Below are 18,578 nucleotides of genomic sequence, written 5' to 3'. Positions count from 1 at the left end.
TTTCCCTGAGAAAGGGTTTCTCTGTGTAGCCCTGGCTGTCCTGGAACTCACTCTGTAGACCAGGCTGGCCTTGAACTCAGAAATCTGCCTGCCTCTGCCTCCCAAGTGCTGGGATTAAAGGTGTGCACCACCACCTGAGAGAGTCTTTCTTAGGGAAGTCAAAGATCGAGGTTTCCCTGGAACTAAAGGATCTTATAGGATATGGAACTTTTAAGTGCTAAAATCAGGAAGTCCCAGCAAGCCAAGGTAAAGGACAATTAAGTCAGCTTTTACAATTGTTGGCTACCCAAGCCTTGGCCTTCTTGTACAAAATCAGGCTAAGTTTAGGGAGCTTGGCAACCTGCTCCAGGCTGCTTAAATCTGGCGTCTTCTCTGTGCTCCCTTTCCCAGATGCTCCCTGCACAGAAACAGACACAGTTTGGGAAGCAGAGATTAACCCTCTGCTTCCCTGAGGCCACAGGGGTGCTCCTCCTTCTCCCTTGCTCAGTAACCCTGCGCCCAGAGAACTTCTGCTATCTACAGTCCCACTGGCCTCTGATGTGGCCCAGAGAACTTCTGCTATCTACAGTTCCACTGGCCTCTGATGTGGTTGTGGGGTTGGCCAGGTCCCTAAAGTGGCTGTGTGGAAGCAGGCAGACTCAGGAGGCTGGGCAGCCGGGCAGAAGCAAACAGCAGCAGGTTTACCTTGTGAAGAGCAGCTGCACCATGTCTACCAGAGTGTGCTCTGCGGATTTTCTCAATAACTCTGCACAGGCAAAAACAAATAACACAGGTGTCATTACTTGCTGTGCTATTATCAGGAGACCTCTCAGAACAGACTCCCCTCCAAACTGTGTTTACCAAGGATTATGCCAAACTTATTAAAACCAGCTCGAGCTCAGCCTGGAGCTATAACTTTACCAGACCACTAGGTGGTACTATGGAGTCAGGAAAAAGGGGACACACTAGAAGGGTTTTCTTGGGTTATCAATTGGTGTCAATTCCAGAAACCCCAAGGGAGAAGATTTGGTTCTGGAAGTGAGTCTGACTAAGATTCATCCCAACTCCTGCCCTACAACAGTGGGTTGAGAACTCTATTCTAGCTTCAGAACAACCTGTTAAGGTTACCCAAGGTGGACAATGGATAAATCCTGTTTCTCTGAGCTTCAGAGACAGCATCCTGTATACACACTCATATACCGGCCCCAGGAGGATGAAAGACCTAGTATTCAAGGACCTACCACTGAGTCTCATTTCAAAGCAAATCCGGAAGCAAGACTGCATAATCTCACATACAGATTCATTTGTTAAGTGGGTACCCACTGGGGTTAGCAACAGAGTTCGGAGAACCTACAAGGGAGAAAGAAAAGACACTGATGAACAAAGCAGGGTGAGTAGAGCTGATTTGTAAACACACCTAGAGAGCTGGGCTTTCCTTGGGAAGCAGAGGCAAGTGGATCTCTGAGTTGGAAGACTGGTCTACAGAGCAAGTTTTAGGACAGCCAGGGCTACACAGAAAAATCTTTGAAAAACCAACCAACCAGCTAACCAAAATAACAAAATGGACCTAGCAAGTAAATTTTAAGTAATTCTTCTTCTCCTCCTCTTCCTCCTTCTTTTTCTTTTCTCTTCTTCCTCCCCCTCCCCCTCCTCGTCTTCCTCCTTCTCCTCCTCATTGTCATCATCATTGCTTGTGCTCTGTGCATGTTCATGTGTGTAGTTTTATGCGTGTAGTTTGGGGATGTGGAGGACACGCTAATACATGGGTATCAACATCAGAAATGTGGACCAACTTCACTTAAGGCTGGGTCTCTCACTGACCTAGAACTCATCCATTAGGCTAGACTGGCTGATCAGCAATACCCAGGATCCTCTTGTCTATGCTTCTCTGGGACTCTGTGTATACTCACCACTTAAGCGTGGGGATTTACATGAGTATTGGGGAATCTAACACTTCTCTCTTCATGCCTATAAGGCACTGAGCTAACTCACTCAGGGCTACACAGAAAAATCTTGTTTTGAAAAACCAACCAACCAACCAACCAAAATAACAAAATGGACCTAGCAAGTAAATTTTAAGTAATTCTTCTCCTCCTCCTCTTCCTCCTTTTTCTTTCCTCCTCCTCTTCTTCCACTTCTTCCTCCCCCTCCCCCTCCTCCTCTTCCTCTGAAGTTCACTTCAGCTAACTCCTCAGGAGATCAAACTCACATATGCTAGGCCAGTGCTCTACCAGTGAGCAACATGCCCAGTTTAGGGGTGAGGTTCTCCTTACCGCCGGTTTGGTCTGAGATAAGATCAGGCTATTTAGTCCAGATTGGGCAGAACTTGTGGTCTCCAGCCTCAGACTCCTATGAGCTCTAATTACAAGTATCCATGCCCATGCCCAATTTCAGGGTTTCTTTTCTTTTCTTTCTTTCTTTCTTTCTTTTTTTTTTTTAAAGTTAGCAAGAAGTAAGCTGACCTTAAAGCTAGGTAAAATGTCACAACATTTTACCTAGATCAAAACAGGAATAAGAATTCAAGGTCATCCTTAGTTATATGAGACCCTGCCCCCACCAAACAAAAACAAAAAAATTTAAAAATTTAAAAAAAAATTAAACCAAGTGTGGTGGTGCACACCTTTAATCCCAGCACTCTGGCGGCAGAGGCAGGTGGATCTTGAGTTTGAGGGCAGCCTATTCTACAGAGTGAGTTCCTGGACAGCCAGGGCTACACAGAGAAACCCTGACTCAAAACAACAGCAACAAAAAAACCCAAAACAAAAACTCAAAATGGCGACTCCCATGTACCTGATGTGGGAATCCTCTCTTTGCTTCGCACAGTCCTGACATAGTTCATAACTCACTGAAACTCTAGCCCACAGGCCTACCAGATGGACGACACAGACACAGTCTACCAGAGGCACAAGATGGAGTAAGGGTTTCTGGTATTTGATCCCAGTTCATTTAAAGCTCTTGATTATTTCCCTTAGAAAAAGCTTTTACTCTGGGTACCTGAGCTCCTTGTTTGAAAACAGTCTCTAGAGCCTCAGTGGAATCAAAGCTCAGCGTCCGTCTCGCTGCTGCCGGCAGACCCAGGGAGTAGAGCCAGCAAACCAGCTCTTGGCCATTAGCCTGGTTGTTCTCCCCTCCCACTTACCTGAAGGATTTTCATCAGGACAACTTCATCACTGGCAGGATCTGTGCCCACAAAACGGGCGTGTGTGACAGCGTCTGCCATGTTCTCCATGCCCTCTGCTGTGCCTTCATGAGTTGGATCTGCTCCAGCAAAAGGAACAGATTAAATTATGTCAAGAGGACAGGAAAGGGAAAATGGCCTGTCTATAGACTGCTTGGAGAAGACCCTGGCCTTCTCAGGAGTCTCCTAACCTATTGTTTTGATTTTTTTTAGCAACCTAAAAATTTTACCCATAATACTAGTGGTGGTAGTACAGGTCTTTAAGCCAAGCAGGTGGGTCTCTGTGAGTTCAAGGCCATCCTGGTCTACAGAGCAAGTTCCAGGACAGCCAGGGTTACACAGAGAAAACTTGTCTCAAAAAAAAAAAAAAAAGGAAAGAAAGAAAAGAAAAAGGGAATTTTCTCCATCAAGTCAAAAAAGCACTTCCTATGTATCAAAATTACCTGTAGTGTTTGTTAAGCACACACACAGCCTGGCTCACTTCTAGAAGCTTCTTCTGTTCCTCTCTCTCTCCCTCTCCCTCTCCTCCCTCTCCCTCCCCCTCCCCCTCTCCCTCTCCCTCTCCCTCTGCCTCTCCATGGAGCTCAGTGATGAGGCCATCCAGCCACAGTGAGCCCCCTTTCTTCAGCTCTCCAGAGCTAGCGTTACAGTACTCAGCTTTTCTCTGGGTACTAGGGTTCCAAACTCAAGACCCTCATGTTTGTGTGGCAAACGCTTTACTAACTGAGGCCCTAGAAGCTTTGATTTTGTAGGGATACAGTGGAGCCTAAGAACCTGCATTTCTAAGATCTCAGGTGGTGGATTCTGCTGGTCCAGGGACACACTTGAGGAATCACTAGTGGTAAGCTACTCATTTTGTAGTGGAGGGGTCTTGAAATAGGAGCAGGCAGAGTCAGACTTCTGAATGCCAAGGTTACAGCTTTTCCCTTCTCATCTTTAGCATGACTTCTCTTTGGTTGTTTTGGTTGTGTGTTCTGGTGCAACTGAATAAGGGAATGAGGGGAAGCAGATGGTTTGAGCTACCAGTACTGCTCTGGGTGGCAAACTACAGCAGATCCAAGGCTCTTTACATTCATTCTCACTGAAAACAACACTCAGCAGGAATGGTGGTACTGAGACAGACACATGGAATCCCAGAACTTGCCAGGCAGAGGTAGGAGAATTAGGAGTCTGAAGCCAACCAGGACTATAATATAGAAAGACCCTGCTACCTACTCCAATTAACTTGTTTTCATCTACTTAGATTTGTTTTTTAAGACAGGATGAAGTCTAGGCTGGCCTTGAGCTCACTATGAAGCTAAGTGTGGCCCTGAATTCCTTATCCTCCTTCGTCTGCCTTCCAAGTGCTGGAATTATAAAGCATGTGCTGAACACACCCAGCTTAAAAAAACTCTTGTCCTTTCTTTAACTAACCAGGCTGTAGGCGGAAAAAGAAACAATGGAGGCTGGGGACCGGGAGCAGGCAGGATTTCGGCTGTGGAAAAGAGGTGAGAAGCTGATGGTAACTTCTGTGGAGACAGAAACTCTGCTTTCACTCTTGTGGCAAACAGCCACTAGGAGCAGGCTGAGAAGCTGCCCCCAGTGATGCTGAGAGACCTGCAGAAGGCTGCTTGCTCTCAAGACTTCATCCCGGTGCTTAGAGAGAAAAGCAGGGAAGAAGGCAACGCATGATGATGCCCAGGCTGTGCTGAGGCTGAGGCAGTGCGGAGAGCCAGAGCCCTCCTGATGGGGTGTAGGAGTCAGGTCTTGCCACCCTCCCTCCTTTTTCTTCATTTGTGAGACAAGGTCTGGATATGCAGCCCTGGCTTGCCTGAAACTCACTAGACCAGGCTAACCTTTGTCCCCCTGCCTCTGTTCCAGAGTGCTGGGCTTCCCAGGTGTGTGCCACCACACCTGGCAATTTTCCCTTTTTTGGAACCTGAAATTAATGGAGTTCCTGAGCCTAAAGCTTGGGGGATTGCCAAGAAACCTGAGCATTTCTCTTGCAACAATGAGCCAGGAGACTTCTATTAACTGTGAGTACTTGTGTTGTCTTTTTCTCTACTGTCTTCTTGGCACTAGCCTCTGACATGTCCAAGACTCCGTCTTACTTGCAACATCCCTCTTCTAAGTACCAAGTGGCTTCTAGAGAGACATGCAAAGGGAATGCGTTTGAGGACTCAGAGCCAGTGATGATCCAGCCTCTCCACCCATCACCCTCCTGGCTCCCTCAATCAGCAGGGAAAATCCCATTCCTTATGGCCCCTGCCTAAACACTCTTGCAGCCCTGCTTCAAAGTCCTTATGGAGGTCTTCAGGGCCACAGGAAAGCTAGGGCTTTCTTAGTATTAAATGGCATGTCAGAGTTCAGTGAACAGCAGCCTTGCTCACATCTCAAGGCTCCTGGGAGTCTGTCTCTTCCTCTCTTTCAGTAATTTCGTGATAAAGTGGTTTAAATTACTTTGATCACATTGTCTTTTCATCCCTTCAACTTGAACAAAGTCCATTTTTCAAGAAGGCAGGTACTAGTGATGGGTCCTTAGAATCACAGGTAGAGCCTGCCAGCAAGCTACTGCCAGTCAGTGCTGCAACTCCTGACCTGGCAGATGCATAGATGAAGCTAAAGGTTGTCCTGTGGAGCAGAGAATAATCTCAGAAGCCTTGGGCTGCAGGGTCCACAGGGCAGTGAGTGATTTCTACTAGGAGGTCGCAGAAACTCAGGGTTCCTTGGCTTGAGCTCATCAGACCTTATATCCTGCCAAACTCCCTCAGGTCCTCGTCGTCTAGTCACTTGGTAGTCAGCTTCAGAGAGACTTGTCAGCCTTGGTGTCTGTTTCGCATGCCTATAGCGATCATCACCCCCAGCATTCTCCTTTCCCACAACAGGAAACCCCATTAACCAGCTGGCCTGAGGTCTCCAATGACCAGCCTCTTTGCCAAGTCCAGGAAGGGGACAGAGGAAGGAGAAAAGATCAAAGGGAAAGAGGCAGAAGGGCAGCTGCGGGAGGCTGTGAAGAGACATGACCTGCAGGTGGTGCTCAGGTCAAGGCTGGCAGTTACAGGAATGCATGAAGCTGAGGCTCCTGTGCCTGGAGAGGTAGAGACCTTACCCACTCACGACCTGGCTGACACCCGAGACTCCTGCTCAGTATCCTGATACGTTAGCTAAACAAATCCAATTTTCTAGAGAAGGTAAGGAGTTTTCTCTTCCTGTACTTAAAGGTCATTCATTCATTTGCTTCTGCTGACTCGAACCTGAGCCTCATCTCACCTTGTCTCTCCATTTTGGAACAAAAACAGCTGCCTGTTTTCTTTGCTCTTCATTTTTTCCCACGGGTTGTAATAGGGGGATACATCTAAAATTCTAAGTGACAAGATCAACTAAAAAAGGAACCCAAATGCACACTTCCCAAGCTGACTGAGGGAGACACAACTCTTGGAGGTGGAGTCCTTGCTTAGCAGGTGTGAGGACCTGGCTTCAAGTCCTACTAGTGAAAACAAACAGACAAACAGACAAAAACCAGAGATCCACTCTTGACTGAGTGCGATAAGAGGTATAAACTGAGAACAAAACTTACAATACAATAATAGATAATGGGCTCTCATCCCTACTATACAAAGAGATTTTACACCTGTTAAAACAAATCCAAAAGAGAGACAAAAGAAACTCAATCCTTCAACCTCAAGGAAATAAAACAACATACAGATTTTTGCCCACCAAAGTGGCACACACACAAAACAGAAAACTGGTAATACTCAGGGCTGAAGACAGCAAGGAGAAATGGAAATTCCCAGGGCATTGCTGGTAGGGACGAAAATGCTCTAACCTACTGTGGAAGCAATCTATAAAATGTAACACTTATAATACTTCACACAGAAATAAAATTAGTAAAAAAAGGCCACAGGAACGCAGGTGTTTATTTCAGCTTATTTATAATGGCTTTAAAAAGATAATAATGTAAACATTAAATAAAAAAACACCATTATATCAAGGATGAATGAGGAAGAAAAATGGGCAATTATGAAATAATTAAATTTCTGTTGGGGCATAAAAAAGTTTGAGAAACATTTGTTAGGAATAGTTGCACAATACTGTAGACATGACTAAAACTATGGAATTATTTTCTTCGATTTGATTAAAGGGGGCTGTGGATGTAGACTGCTTGCCTAGAATGCATGAAGCCACTGTTTTGATCCTAACACTTCTTAAAAGTGGATGTGGGAGCAAAAGGATTATTATCCCAGTATGGAAGGGAAAGGCAGGAAGACTGGAAAGTCACAGTACCCTTTCTATATAATGAATCTGAGGCCGCCTTGTGTTCTGTCTTAAAAAAAAAAAAAGGTTAAAAGGTAAAAGTATAGGGGTGTGTATGTGTGTTTTCCTACAATGTAAGGAATAAATAAACTATATAATTATGTGTATACATCAAATAAACACTATTATGTGAAATACAGAACATATATTCCCTCCCTCCCACTTAAAAAAAAAAGGGGGGGTAATCAGGCTGGTGAGATGGCTCATCAGTTAAGAATACTCTGCTCTTCCAGAAAACTCAGGTTCAGTTCCCAGCACCTAGCTGGGGTTGCTCATAAATGCAGTAACTACAGTGTCAGGAGAGTCTGTCGCCCTCTTCTGGCCTCTGTGGACACCTGCATGCATGTGGTGATTATATATATATCATACACATATATGTATATACGGACACACATATTCACATAAAATAAAATGAATAAATAAATCTTTAAAAAAAAAAAGATAATACTGCCTATATCCAGTACTTGGGAGGCTGAGGCAGGAGGACTTCAACTTCCAGGCTACACAGAAAGACCCGTCTTAAGATGAGTGTGTCTATGGAGGGGGGAGTATGTCTTAAGATGAGTGTATACGGAGGGGTGACTGTGTGTTCATATTTATATGCATCAAGAAAAAGATAAGAGCAATCAAGCCATGTCACTAACACCATTTACTTAAAGAAGAAATTTTGGTGCTAAGACAGAGAAGGACTTCTTTTCTTTCAGAGATCTCTACATAGTTTTCTTACAATCAGCACAAAATTGGAAAATAAGGCAAACCAGCCAGAGGGAGGGATGGCTCAGTGCATAAAGGAACTTGCTGTCAAGCCTAATGACTGAGTTTTATTTTTGGGACCCACATGATGGGAGAAGAAAACCTATGCCACAGATTGTCCTCTGACCTCTGTGTGGGGACCTTTCTGTGCATGTCCCTTTTCCCTGCTTCCTGTTTTGTGTAATTTTAGAAACATGCTTGCTCCTTTGCATATAAATAAATAAATAAAAGTAGTTTTCAAAAAAGGCAAAGTAAACCTGCAAGGGTACCACACTCTTAACTCTCCAAAGTGTGGTGGAAACTAGAGTCCAGGCAATCTTCTTTCTTCTCTCCTTCCATGGATAACCCAACCAATTAGCACCAGGAGGAATACGTAAGCCTATGTCTCTACCAGGAAAGGGACAGCTGGGAAAATCAGCTGCTCTAAGGCCTATGAAGCAGGAGATGGAGTGCTGCAAATGTTCACTAAAGCCTAAGTGCTTACCTATGAGTGCGTAGGACAGGAACTTGTTGACAGAGGTGAGTGCCAGGCCGGTGATAGGACCAGTGGTGTCTTCAGAGCGAATGACTTCCAGAAATGGACGAAGGAATACATTTGGCTCAATCTCTGAGAGTTCTGCAGAAAAAACAAAACAAAAAAACCCCCACAAATCAAAAATGAAAAGACACTATCTAACAAAAGTTAATCCTGGCAAAAGGTCATTTTTGTCTGTTGAATGAAGTTAGAGGTCTCCTTGTTTGGGTCAATCTTCTTCCCCCTAAAATACCTTGAATTAAGTTCCCGACACTACCATTTTATCTGTAAAAGGTTTAGGGTTTAGCTCTAAAAGATTAATTTTTTTTTTTAAAGAACATTTAGAAAGTTAACAGTAAGTTGATTAAAATGGAGTTTTTTTGTCATAAGAATATTGTTTCATTACTGTTGTCTGTATGCTTGAGACTGAGTTCAGGACACTGCGCATGCAACTATTCTTCCAATGAGCTACATTCTCAGCCCTTGAGCACAATAAAAAAAAATTAACAATAGCTGGACATCAGGTGTGACAGTTCATATTCTAACCCCAGTTTTCAGGAGGCAGAAGTAGGAAAATCACTACATGTTTGAAGGGAGTCTTATCTACACGGCAAGTTCCAGGCCAGCCAGGACTACATAGCAGGCTACTCTCGTTTCAAAACACAAACAAAAATAAAAAAGGAAAGGAACCAACAATACTTATTTAATATAATCAATAGCATGAGTCCATTTTCTACACTCATTTCACCATTTCTTTAGTGATACACAGGCAAGCTTTACCTTGTTAACTAAAGAAATTCCTGGGAGAGAGGGAAACCTGATTTCAGTTCCCTGACAGAAAGGAAGCCTGAAATAAGCAAAAGACTGAGCAGCCAGCCTCCAGTCACAGTGACAGTTTGTAATCTTGCAAGGTCTTAAACAAAACCTTCTTTCCTTTCCTTTCCTTTCCTTCCCTTTCCCTTTCCCCTTCCCTTCCGTTCCCCTTCCTTCCTTCCTTCCTTCCTTCCTTCCTTCCTTCCTTCCTTCCTTCCTCCCTCCCTCCCTCCCTCCTTCTTTCCCAGAGCACACAGGTAGCTAACTGTCCTGAGATGAAGGAGCATCACATCTTTGAGATGTATGATGGTTTAGAGAAGATCTAGATTGGCCTCAAATCACACAATAAGTAGAGTTGAGATCTACATGGTTCTACAATTCCCAAACCACACATCTACCCTACCTCACTGCCAGCACATACTTCTACTGTAGCAGATTTCAGTCCAGGGTAAGACACACTACTCTGGACTTCATGCCTACCTGACTTTGCTGACAGTTAAATTCGCTTCTTTCTACTCTACTGTGGTTTGAGTTTCAGAGCTAGTTCCCTTTTTAGTTTTCCCAAACAGGCCAGGATCTTTTAGGGATATCATCAAGGCTATCTATCCCACCTTAGAGACTGAGGGGAGGAGGTGCCCATGTGCGCACTCATCCTTACGAACCTTTATTTTCATGCAAATGTAGGACACTCCCTACTCAGTCCCTACCTTTCCTCCTCTCAGAGTAAACATTTTCTGGGCTGCCTGCTTCCCAGATTAACGCTTTAATTAACTGGCAGATTGGGTAGTATTTTCCAAGGCTGTCTGTATAGTGATCACATCAGCTGCACAAAACCTGCTTCTCATTCCCCACTGGATCCACCTAGAGATTGATGACTTACAGAAAAAACTAAAAAGAAATGTGTATGTGTGTGTGTGTGTGTGTGTGTGTGTGTGCATGCACATGTGTGTTAACAGACATTAAGTTAGGTGTGTGTGTGTGTGTGTGTGTGTAAGAGCACGCACATGTGTGTTAACAGACATTAAGGCAGAGAGAATACAGTTAGGAAGGGTGAAATACATAATACTGTTTAAGGGCACCTTAAGAAGTACCATTAGACTGGTGAATGGCTGAGTAAGGTGCTTGCTGCATAAGCACGAGGGCCTGGGTTCAGACCTCCAGCACCTGGGTAAAAAAAGCCTCTAACTCCAGTGTGAAGGGCAGAGACAGGAGCCCTCCTAGCTGACAAGGTGAATTCTAGGTTCAATAAGAAATTCTGTCCCCCAAAATAAGGAAGATAGCAATGGAGGAAAATGTCTGATGTTCTGTATGCACATCTGCATGAACTAGTGACCACACACACACAAATTAAAACTACCTTCTCTTGCTGCTTTAGGAACACAATGTACAATGTCTGTCGGTCATCTAAAACATGACTGTGTTTGGTATACTTGAGATATTTACCCAAGCTGCTGCATATCAGTGGTTTGTCCCTACATACTGCTAAATACTATTCTATTCCCCTTGTAAGTTCTATAGTTTCTGTAGCCATCCACTGGCTGAAGGGCATCGGGATCTCCAGTTTACTATCACCTGTCCATTTAAGCAATGGTTCTCAACCTGTAGGTCGTGACCCATTTATAGGTTGAACAACCCTTTTACAGGGGTTGCCTACATCCATTAGAAAACAAAGATATTTATATTACAATTCATAATTACAGTTATAAAGTAACACAGAAAATCACTTTGTGGTTGGGGTCAGCATGGCATGAGGAACATAACTGTGTTAAGGGACAAGGCGTTAGGAAGGCTGAGCACCGCTGCTCTATGACACTTCTTTTTGTTTGTTTGTTTGTCTGTTTTCGAGACAGGGTTTCTCTGTATAGCCCTGGTTGTCCTGGAACTCACTTTGTAGACCAGGCTGGCCTCGAACTTATACAGCAGACATATTTTCTTTTTATTTATTTATTTTGAGCAGGGTTTCTCTGTATAACCCTGACTATTCTAGAATTCACTCTGTAGATTAGGCTGGCCTCAAACTCACTCAGAGATCCACCTGCCTCTGCCTTCTGAATGTTGGGAGTTAAAGGTGTGTACCACCACCTTCCCGTGAAACCCAATTATCAGTTTTTATTTTATGGATTGTATTTTGGTTTGATGCTCAGAGTCACTTTATTGAACCTCAGGCACTTTTAGATTTCTTTCCCCCTTGAAACAAGATTGTATGTAGCCTAGACTATTCTTGAACTCCTTGTCCTCCTGTTTCTAACTCCTAAGTGCTAGAATGACAGGGGTGTGGAACCACACGGGCTTTCTTTTGTCTGGTGTGTGTGTGTTTGTGTGTGTGTGTAAGGGTCTCATTAAGCAAACTGGAACTAAAAATACTTTTAAATATTTTTTTGGATTTATTTTATTGTATGGGTGTTTTGCCTGTGTATGTATGTGCACCATGTGCATGCCTGGGTAAGAAGCAGGTATCAAGTTCCTTGAAAGTGGAGTCAGGAATGATTTTGAGCCACCATGTAGGTGCTGGGAACAGAACTGGGTCCTGTGCAAGAGAGACAAGTGCTCTTTGCTCTGAGGCATCTCTCAAGGCCCAAACATAAAGAATTTTCTTAAAAAGTCATTATCTGTCGCATGTAGCTGTCAAAAATATTAACCATACACTTTGGCCTGGAATGCAACATTACCAGAAATGCAGTATTGCAGAGTTGGGATAAGAGAGACAGACAGATGGACACTGTTGATGGGACATGTGCTGGCAGCCTGGCTATTGCTCCTTCTTTTGTGGCATCATTCCCCAAACCTTTCAAGATTTTATATTTAGGTTCGGCTGCCTTGGGCATTTTTCTGAGCACTTTGCAGAGTGACATGTGACTAATCAAAGGCCTGCTGCTCCCATGGACTGCTAACTGTTTCCTCGAAGACTCACGTGAGCTCCTGCAGCACAGTTCTGATGCTTTGGTCCCCACCACAGGTAAAATGGAAATGTCCCTGTATCACAAAGATCTTGTAAGAGGGTAGCAGAAGCACTCAAGACCCCTCAGTACTGACAGCACCAGGAACTCATGATGCCCTGCTGTAGTAACACTTCTGGTTGTTGACGAGAAGGGAGTAAGTGGGATTTTCCATGCTTAAGGGATGTGGAGATTCTTGGCTTTGGCTACTGACCTCTTAGGCTCATTAGCTAGAAATTTTACTAATATCAGTTTGGAGTTTTCTTTTTGTATTTTCTATTTAAGTTCTCTGTAGATACCTGACAGGGCAGTAATTGATAATAAACTTACACAGTATCTTCTCTTCTTGCTGCTACTGGGGAATGAAACTTTTTACTGGATAAGAAGAATTTTGATTGAAAAAGCTGTTCCAAGTGCAATGGCTGCATGAAGCTGGGGTGCACCAACATGCTATAAAGTAGGGCAACACAAGTTTTTAATTTCTCCTGGGCTTTGAAACTGCCTGCTTGAGTCTGGGCTTGGTGGTAATAGTGCATGCAGAGTAAGAACTATAGCAGCTTTAGCTTGCCTGTATGTTACAGACCAATTGCTCACTGGTTCCCTCTAGGAAAAAAAAAAAAAAAAAACCCACCAAAAAACCTAGTGTTTAAAGCTCACACATCAAACTTGTGCTCCAGGGAGAAAGATGGCTCAGTCTGTCCTCAAGCCGATATTTGAGGACAGTCCCTACGGGCCTCATTTAGACTGCTGGCCTTGTTAAAGGGGCCTGGCTCTCCCTCCTGGATTAGGAGTGAACCTGGACAAACCTAAGGCTTAATTTAGAGGGCAGTATTCCAATCAATAACAGTGTAGAGCACTGGTTGGAGAAGAAGAACAGAAGAAACTAAATCCTAGGATAGTTGAGCATTTTATTTGTCATTTTAGTCATAGTTAGTCACCCTATAGAAATAACTTGGTGCTGAGGCTCGAGAGATAGTTTAGCAGTTAGGACTACTGCCTGTTCTTCCAGTGGATCTGGGTTCAATTCCCAGCATCCACAAAGCAGGTTACAACTATCCGTAACTCCAGTTCCAGGGGATCTGGCATCCAAACACAGTAAGACATGGAGGCAAAGCAACAATGTACATTAAATAAAAATAAACAAACCCTTTAAACTTGCTCCTTAAAGAAAAAGAAATAGTTTGGTATATTTTTAAAGAATGTAATGCAGGTTTATGTACCCTGGCTTTGGAGTTAACAAGACCTACATTCAAATTCTGTTTTCCTTTTATGGTACGACCTTGAGTATCAGAATTTATGGAAGTCTTCACTTCTTTATTAGTGAAAAATGGAGATGGTGGTATGGGTTCCTGAGAGAATCAAATGGCCTAAGTATGTCCTGTCTCACTAATGTTGCCCAGGCTGCTCTCAAACTCCTGGGCTCAATGGATCCTTCCTTCTCAGCCTCCTGAAGCTCAGATTACAGGATATACAGCACCACAATTATCAAGCAGTTTACTGTTGAGGAGAAAGGCATTCAAGTTCTTTTCCCAGGCAATGGAATAGGATTTGCATAAAGTGATAGGTAGCACCCATGCCATCTAGCAGGGATGCCCTCAGTGAGCCAACCTTGACTGCTGTTCCAACCAGGATTCATGCACTGTACTGACAGACAGTAAAGTATGTTCCTTGTGTGCCCCTACCCTTAAGCTAATCTCACTTTATGTATAAGTGTTTTGCCTACATGTATGTCTGCATACCATGTGTGAGCCTGGTGCCCTCAGAGGTCTGAAGAGGGTGTCAGATCCCCTGCCACTGGAATTACAGATGGCTTTGACCCACTATGTGGGTTATGGAAACTGAATCTGGGTCTTCTGCAAGAGAAACAAGTGCTTCTAACCATAGAGCCATCTCTCCAGCATGTTTTACCATCTTAAAGGGGAAGTGAAATGTGATCTCAAGCAGGACAGGTTAACTCTACTTAACTGCAGAAAACAGTACAAGTACCTCCGGCACAGAGGTTTACAGAAAGCAGTCTGTTATTGGCTCATGTGTGGTTGGACTGTGTTTCACATCCTCTAATCTCCCCCATAGGGAAAATTGTGCTGAAAGGACAGAAAGATGGTCGAGACTTTGTTTGACAAGGTGATCCAGCCAGAGAGCACACACAAGAGCCCCTTTATTCACTGGTTATCTTGAAACTTTTTGTGGCAGATATCTACGAAGGATGAGTTTTATGTCATTTCTGACTCTATCATCTCTGGGTACTCGTGAACATGGCCTGCAAATTATCAAGACAGTTGGAAGGATATATAAGTTTATGATTTCTAATCCTCAGACTTTTGGACTTTAACCCTTAAATGTGCAAGCTGATGAATCTTGTGTTTAATCAAAGTCTAGCCACTCAATCAAATTGGAGGCAGCTGTGTAGCTCATGCCTGTAATATCAGTTGCTTAAGAGACGGAGATAAGAGGTTTATAGATTCAAAGGCTGGTTGAGCTACAGATGGAGTTCAAGATCGGTCAGAGGAATTCAGTGAGACCCTGTCTCAACCCTGAGTTAAGGCCGAGGTAAGGGCAGTGATAGAGCCCTCGCCTAATACCTGCAAGGTTGGCCTCGGTGCCCAGCACCAACCAATAAACAAACGATCTTACCGGAAAGTAGAGCCCTAAAGTAACACAGACGTTTAAAACAAGACCCAAGTTGGGTCGGTTGGCAGATTAAAAAGTGAATACTTTCCAAAATATTTTTATTTTCACTTTATAAAAATATTTACCTTGGAGGCTTAAGAGATGTAACTCCAGCTCCAAGGGTTCTAATGTCCTCTTCTGGCCTCTATGGGTAGAAATGCACACAGGGAGCATTTATACCCAAGCAAATGTGCATGCACGTGATGCATGTGCGCACGCGTGTGTGTGTGTGTGTGTGTGTGTGTGTGTACACGTGCTCTTGTGTAGATCTGAGGGCAAGCCCCTAACTTGCCTTCCTTTTAATTTTTCTGTTGAAAGATTTATTTCTATTTTACATGTATGAATATTTGTCTGTATGTATGTCTGTATACCATATTTGTGCCTGATGCTCATGCTCTTAACTTCTGAGCCATCTCTCCAGCCCTGAAATCTTTTTAAAATTTTAATTTAATAAAAAAAAGTAATCATTACATATGTTTTTTGAGAAAGAGTTTCTTTATGTATCCCTACGTTGTCTGGATTCTCTACATAGACCAGGTCAGCTCTCAGACTCACAGAGAACTGCTTGCCTCCACCTCCTGAGTGCTGAGATAGAGACATATACCACCACAATGGCTTCACTCCTTTTTTTTTTTTTCTTTTTGAGTCAAGATTTCTCTATGTAATCCTGGCTGTCCTGGAACTCGCTTTATGGATAGGCTGGCCTCAAACTCACAGAGAACCAGCATGCACCACCACCATCTGACTTATCTTCATTTAAAAAAAAAATTATTATTATTTTCTTTTTTGAGACAGGGTTTCTCTGTGTAGTCCTGGCTGTCCTGGAACTCACTCTGTAGACCAGGCTGGCTTCAAAGTCAGAGATCCTCCTGCCTCTGCCTCCCCAAGTGCTGGGATTAAAGGCGTATGCCAGCAGGCTTATTTTCTTATTATTAATTATGTGAAGGTATGTGTGGCTACATGTGAGTATGTGTGAGTCCAGCTGTCTTCTGGGCCAGAGGTGTTGGAGCAACTGGAATTGGAGTTACAGACAGTTGTGAGCTGCCTGATGTGACTGGTGAGAACCAAGCTTGGATCCTCTGAAAGAGCAAGTGTTCTTAACCACTAAGTCATGTCTCCAGCCCCATGGCTTCACTCCTAAATAATCACAATAGCAAAGATAATCACCAGCTTTCCTCTGTCCTTCAACCTCCCAAGTCTAGAGCACCATGAGCATTGGATTGAAAAGTGGACATATGCTAGGCAAGCTCATAGGTAAGAGTTGGGAGAAAAAAACCAAAGCAGGCGACTGTCAGGACTTCAGTGGGGCTTCCTTTCTCCTGCAGCTGGCTTTGTTAGAGCTTGCATGTGTGTGTTTACTCAAAAATACTTTATTTTGTATTTATAATCTTAAGTGTTAGCTCTTTAAGGAGTCTTAAAAAAAAAAAGATCTATTTATTATTATATCTAAGTACACTGTAGCTGTCTTCAGATGCACCAGCAGAGGGCATCAGATCTCATTACGGATGGTTGTGAGCCACCATGTGGTTGCTGGAAATTGAACTCAGGACCTTCAGAAGAGCAGTCAGTGGGTGCTCTTAACCACCAAGCCATCTCTCCAGCCCAAGGAGTCTTTTTTAAATTCTAGTTAAATTACTCTTCCTGCCGTCATTAGGAAATTCCTGTAGATGAAGACACTATGGATCAGAAAGGTGAAGCATTTTTCTACGCGGTCCCAGGGTTAGTACTGGAACCAAGACTTGGCCTAGTGCATTTCTCTATTTCATTTCTCTCATAGAACAGGGTACAGTTGCCAGGCCTGTCTAGCTTTGATACATCAGTTTAGGATTAGGAATTACAGGTTAGTGGAAGTTGCCTCTGGCAATTTTTTTTTCTCTGAAATTAACTAGTTTCTAAAACCAAGTTTATGTGCCCACGTGACCATTCACAGGTCTGGATAATTTTAAAGCTAATAATCAGAGGCTTTACCTTTAACAGTCTTCACCTTTAACTGTCTTTAACAGTACATGGCTCCTCCTTTACCATTCTGGTTTTGGTTTTTTGTTGTTGTTCTCTGTTTGATTTGTTTTGTTTTGTTTTTAAGACAGAGTTGCTCCAGTGCTTGCTTTAGCAGCATACACCTTGAAGACAGGGGCATCCCATATGGCTAAGGTTGGCCTTACACTTGTTATGCACCACCCCAAGGTAGGGTCCAGCTTGTGGATTCTCCTGTTTTAGCCTCCTGGATTTTTTTTTTTTTTTAAATTTTTTGGTTTTTTGGTTTTTTTTGTTTTTGTTTGTTTTTTCAAGACAGGGTTTCTCTGTATAGCCCTGGCTGTCCTAGTTGGAACTCACTTTGTAGACCAGCCTGGCCTCGAACTCAAAAATCCACCTGCCTCTGCCTCCCAAGTGCTGGGATTAAAGGCGTGCACCACCACACCGGCTAGCCTCCTAAATGTTAAGAGTGGAGAGTGGATCACTTTCTTTTTTTTAAAGTGTTATGTCATCAGATTGGTGCACTTGCTGGCCTTGATCTCATGGCGATCTGCTATTTCAGCCTTTTTTTTTATCTCAGGTACGTGTCATGATGCCCAGCTTTGGAACACAACTCTGTTTGTTGGTTTTTGAGACAGGTTTTCTCTGTATAGCCTTGACTGTCCTGGAACTTACTTTATAGACCAAGATCATGTAGATCCATCTCCTCTGCCTCCCAGTGCTGGGATTAAAGGCATACATCGCCACTGACAGGTGCCTGTCCCCAAATCTCTTTTTTAAAAGATATTGTTTTACTATATAGCCCTGGCTGACTTGAGACTCACAGATCTGCCTGCCTTTGCTTCCCAAGCATTGGGATTAAAGGTGTGTGTCATCATACCAGGCTTGGACCACTACTCTTTATGTCCCCTGGTGACCAAAAACCTCATAGCTTCTAACTACTAAACTTCCAGCACCTCAGAAAGTTCATTTGTAGAATATTCTCAAGCTCTGACTTTCAGAAGAAGTATAATCTTGAATAAAAAACATATATCATAATGAGAAAAGTAGACTATGGTGACCTAAAAATCCCTGCTAAGTTTGAATATGTCAGCAGAGACAGAAAAACCAAACAGGAATTGTGCTCAAATAATTTTGCCCTATGCCTCTGGATATAGAAATGTCAGGAGGGAGGGGCTGGAGAGATGGCTCAGAGGTTCAGATCACTGGCTGCTCTTCCACAGGTCCTGAGTTAAATTCCCAGCAACCACATGGTGGCTCACAACCATCAGTAATGGGATCTGATGCCCTCTTCTGGTGTGTCTGAAAACAGCTACAGTGTACTCACATACATAAAATGAACACATAATTAAAAAAAAAAAGGCATGTCAAGAGGGTCAAATGAACAACTTCTGTCTCTGTCATGGGATGATTTACATGATGTCTTCAATGTGATCCATCTTGTGAATAATTCTGCCTCTAGAAACCT

At 43.4% G+C, this 18,578-nt stretch overlaps 1 protein-coding gene across 7 annotated transcripts in view; it reads right to left on the bottom strand.

The window, feature by feature from the left end:
- Positions 1-18,578, bottom strand: part of Gbf1 (golgi brefeldin A resistant guanine nucleotide exchange factor 1) — a 138,672-nt gene that overhangs the window by 31,595 nt on the left and 88,499 nt on the right. For all 7 annotated transcript variants that reach the window (XM_029545453.1, XM_021205673.2, XM_021205666.2 and 4 more), the window contains exons 4-7: positions 8,688-8,819; positions 3,119-3,237; positions 1,221-1,329; positions 685-745 (exon numbers count right to left, since the gene is read on the bottom strand). In XM_029545453.1, the coding sequence (XP_029401313.1) occupies positions 685-745; positions 1,221-1,329; positions 3,119-3,237; positions 8,688-8,819 (421 nt within the window). The remainder of the gene's footprint in view (positions 1-684; positions 746-1,220; positions 1,330-3,118; positions 3,238-8,687; positions 8,820-18,578) is intronic.

The sequence above is a fragment of the Mus pahari genome, chromosome 1, assembly GCF_900095145.1.
Source record: "Mus pahari chromosome 1, PAHARI_EIJ_v1.1, whole genome shotgun sequence".
Lineage (NCBI taxonomy): Eukaryota > Metazoa > Chordata > Mammalia > Rodentia > Muridae > Mus > Mus pahari.
This window is presented reverse-complemented; position numbering and strand designations above follow the sequence as displayed.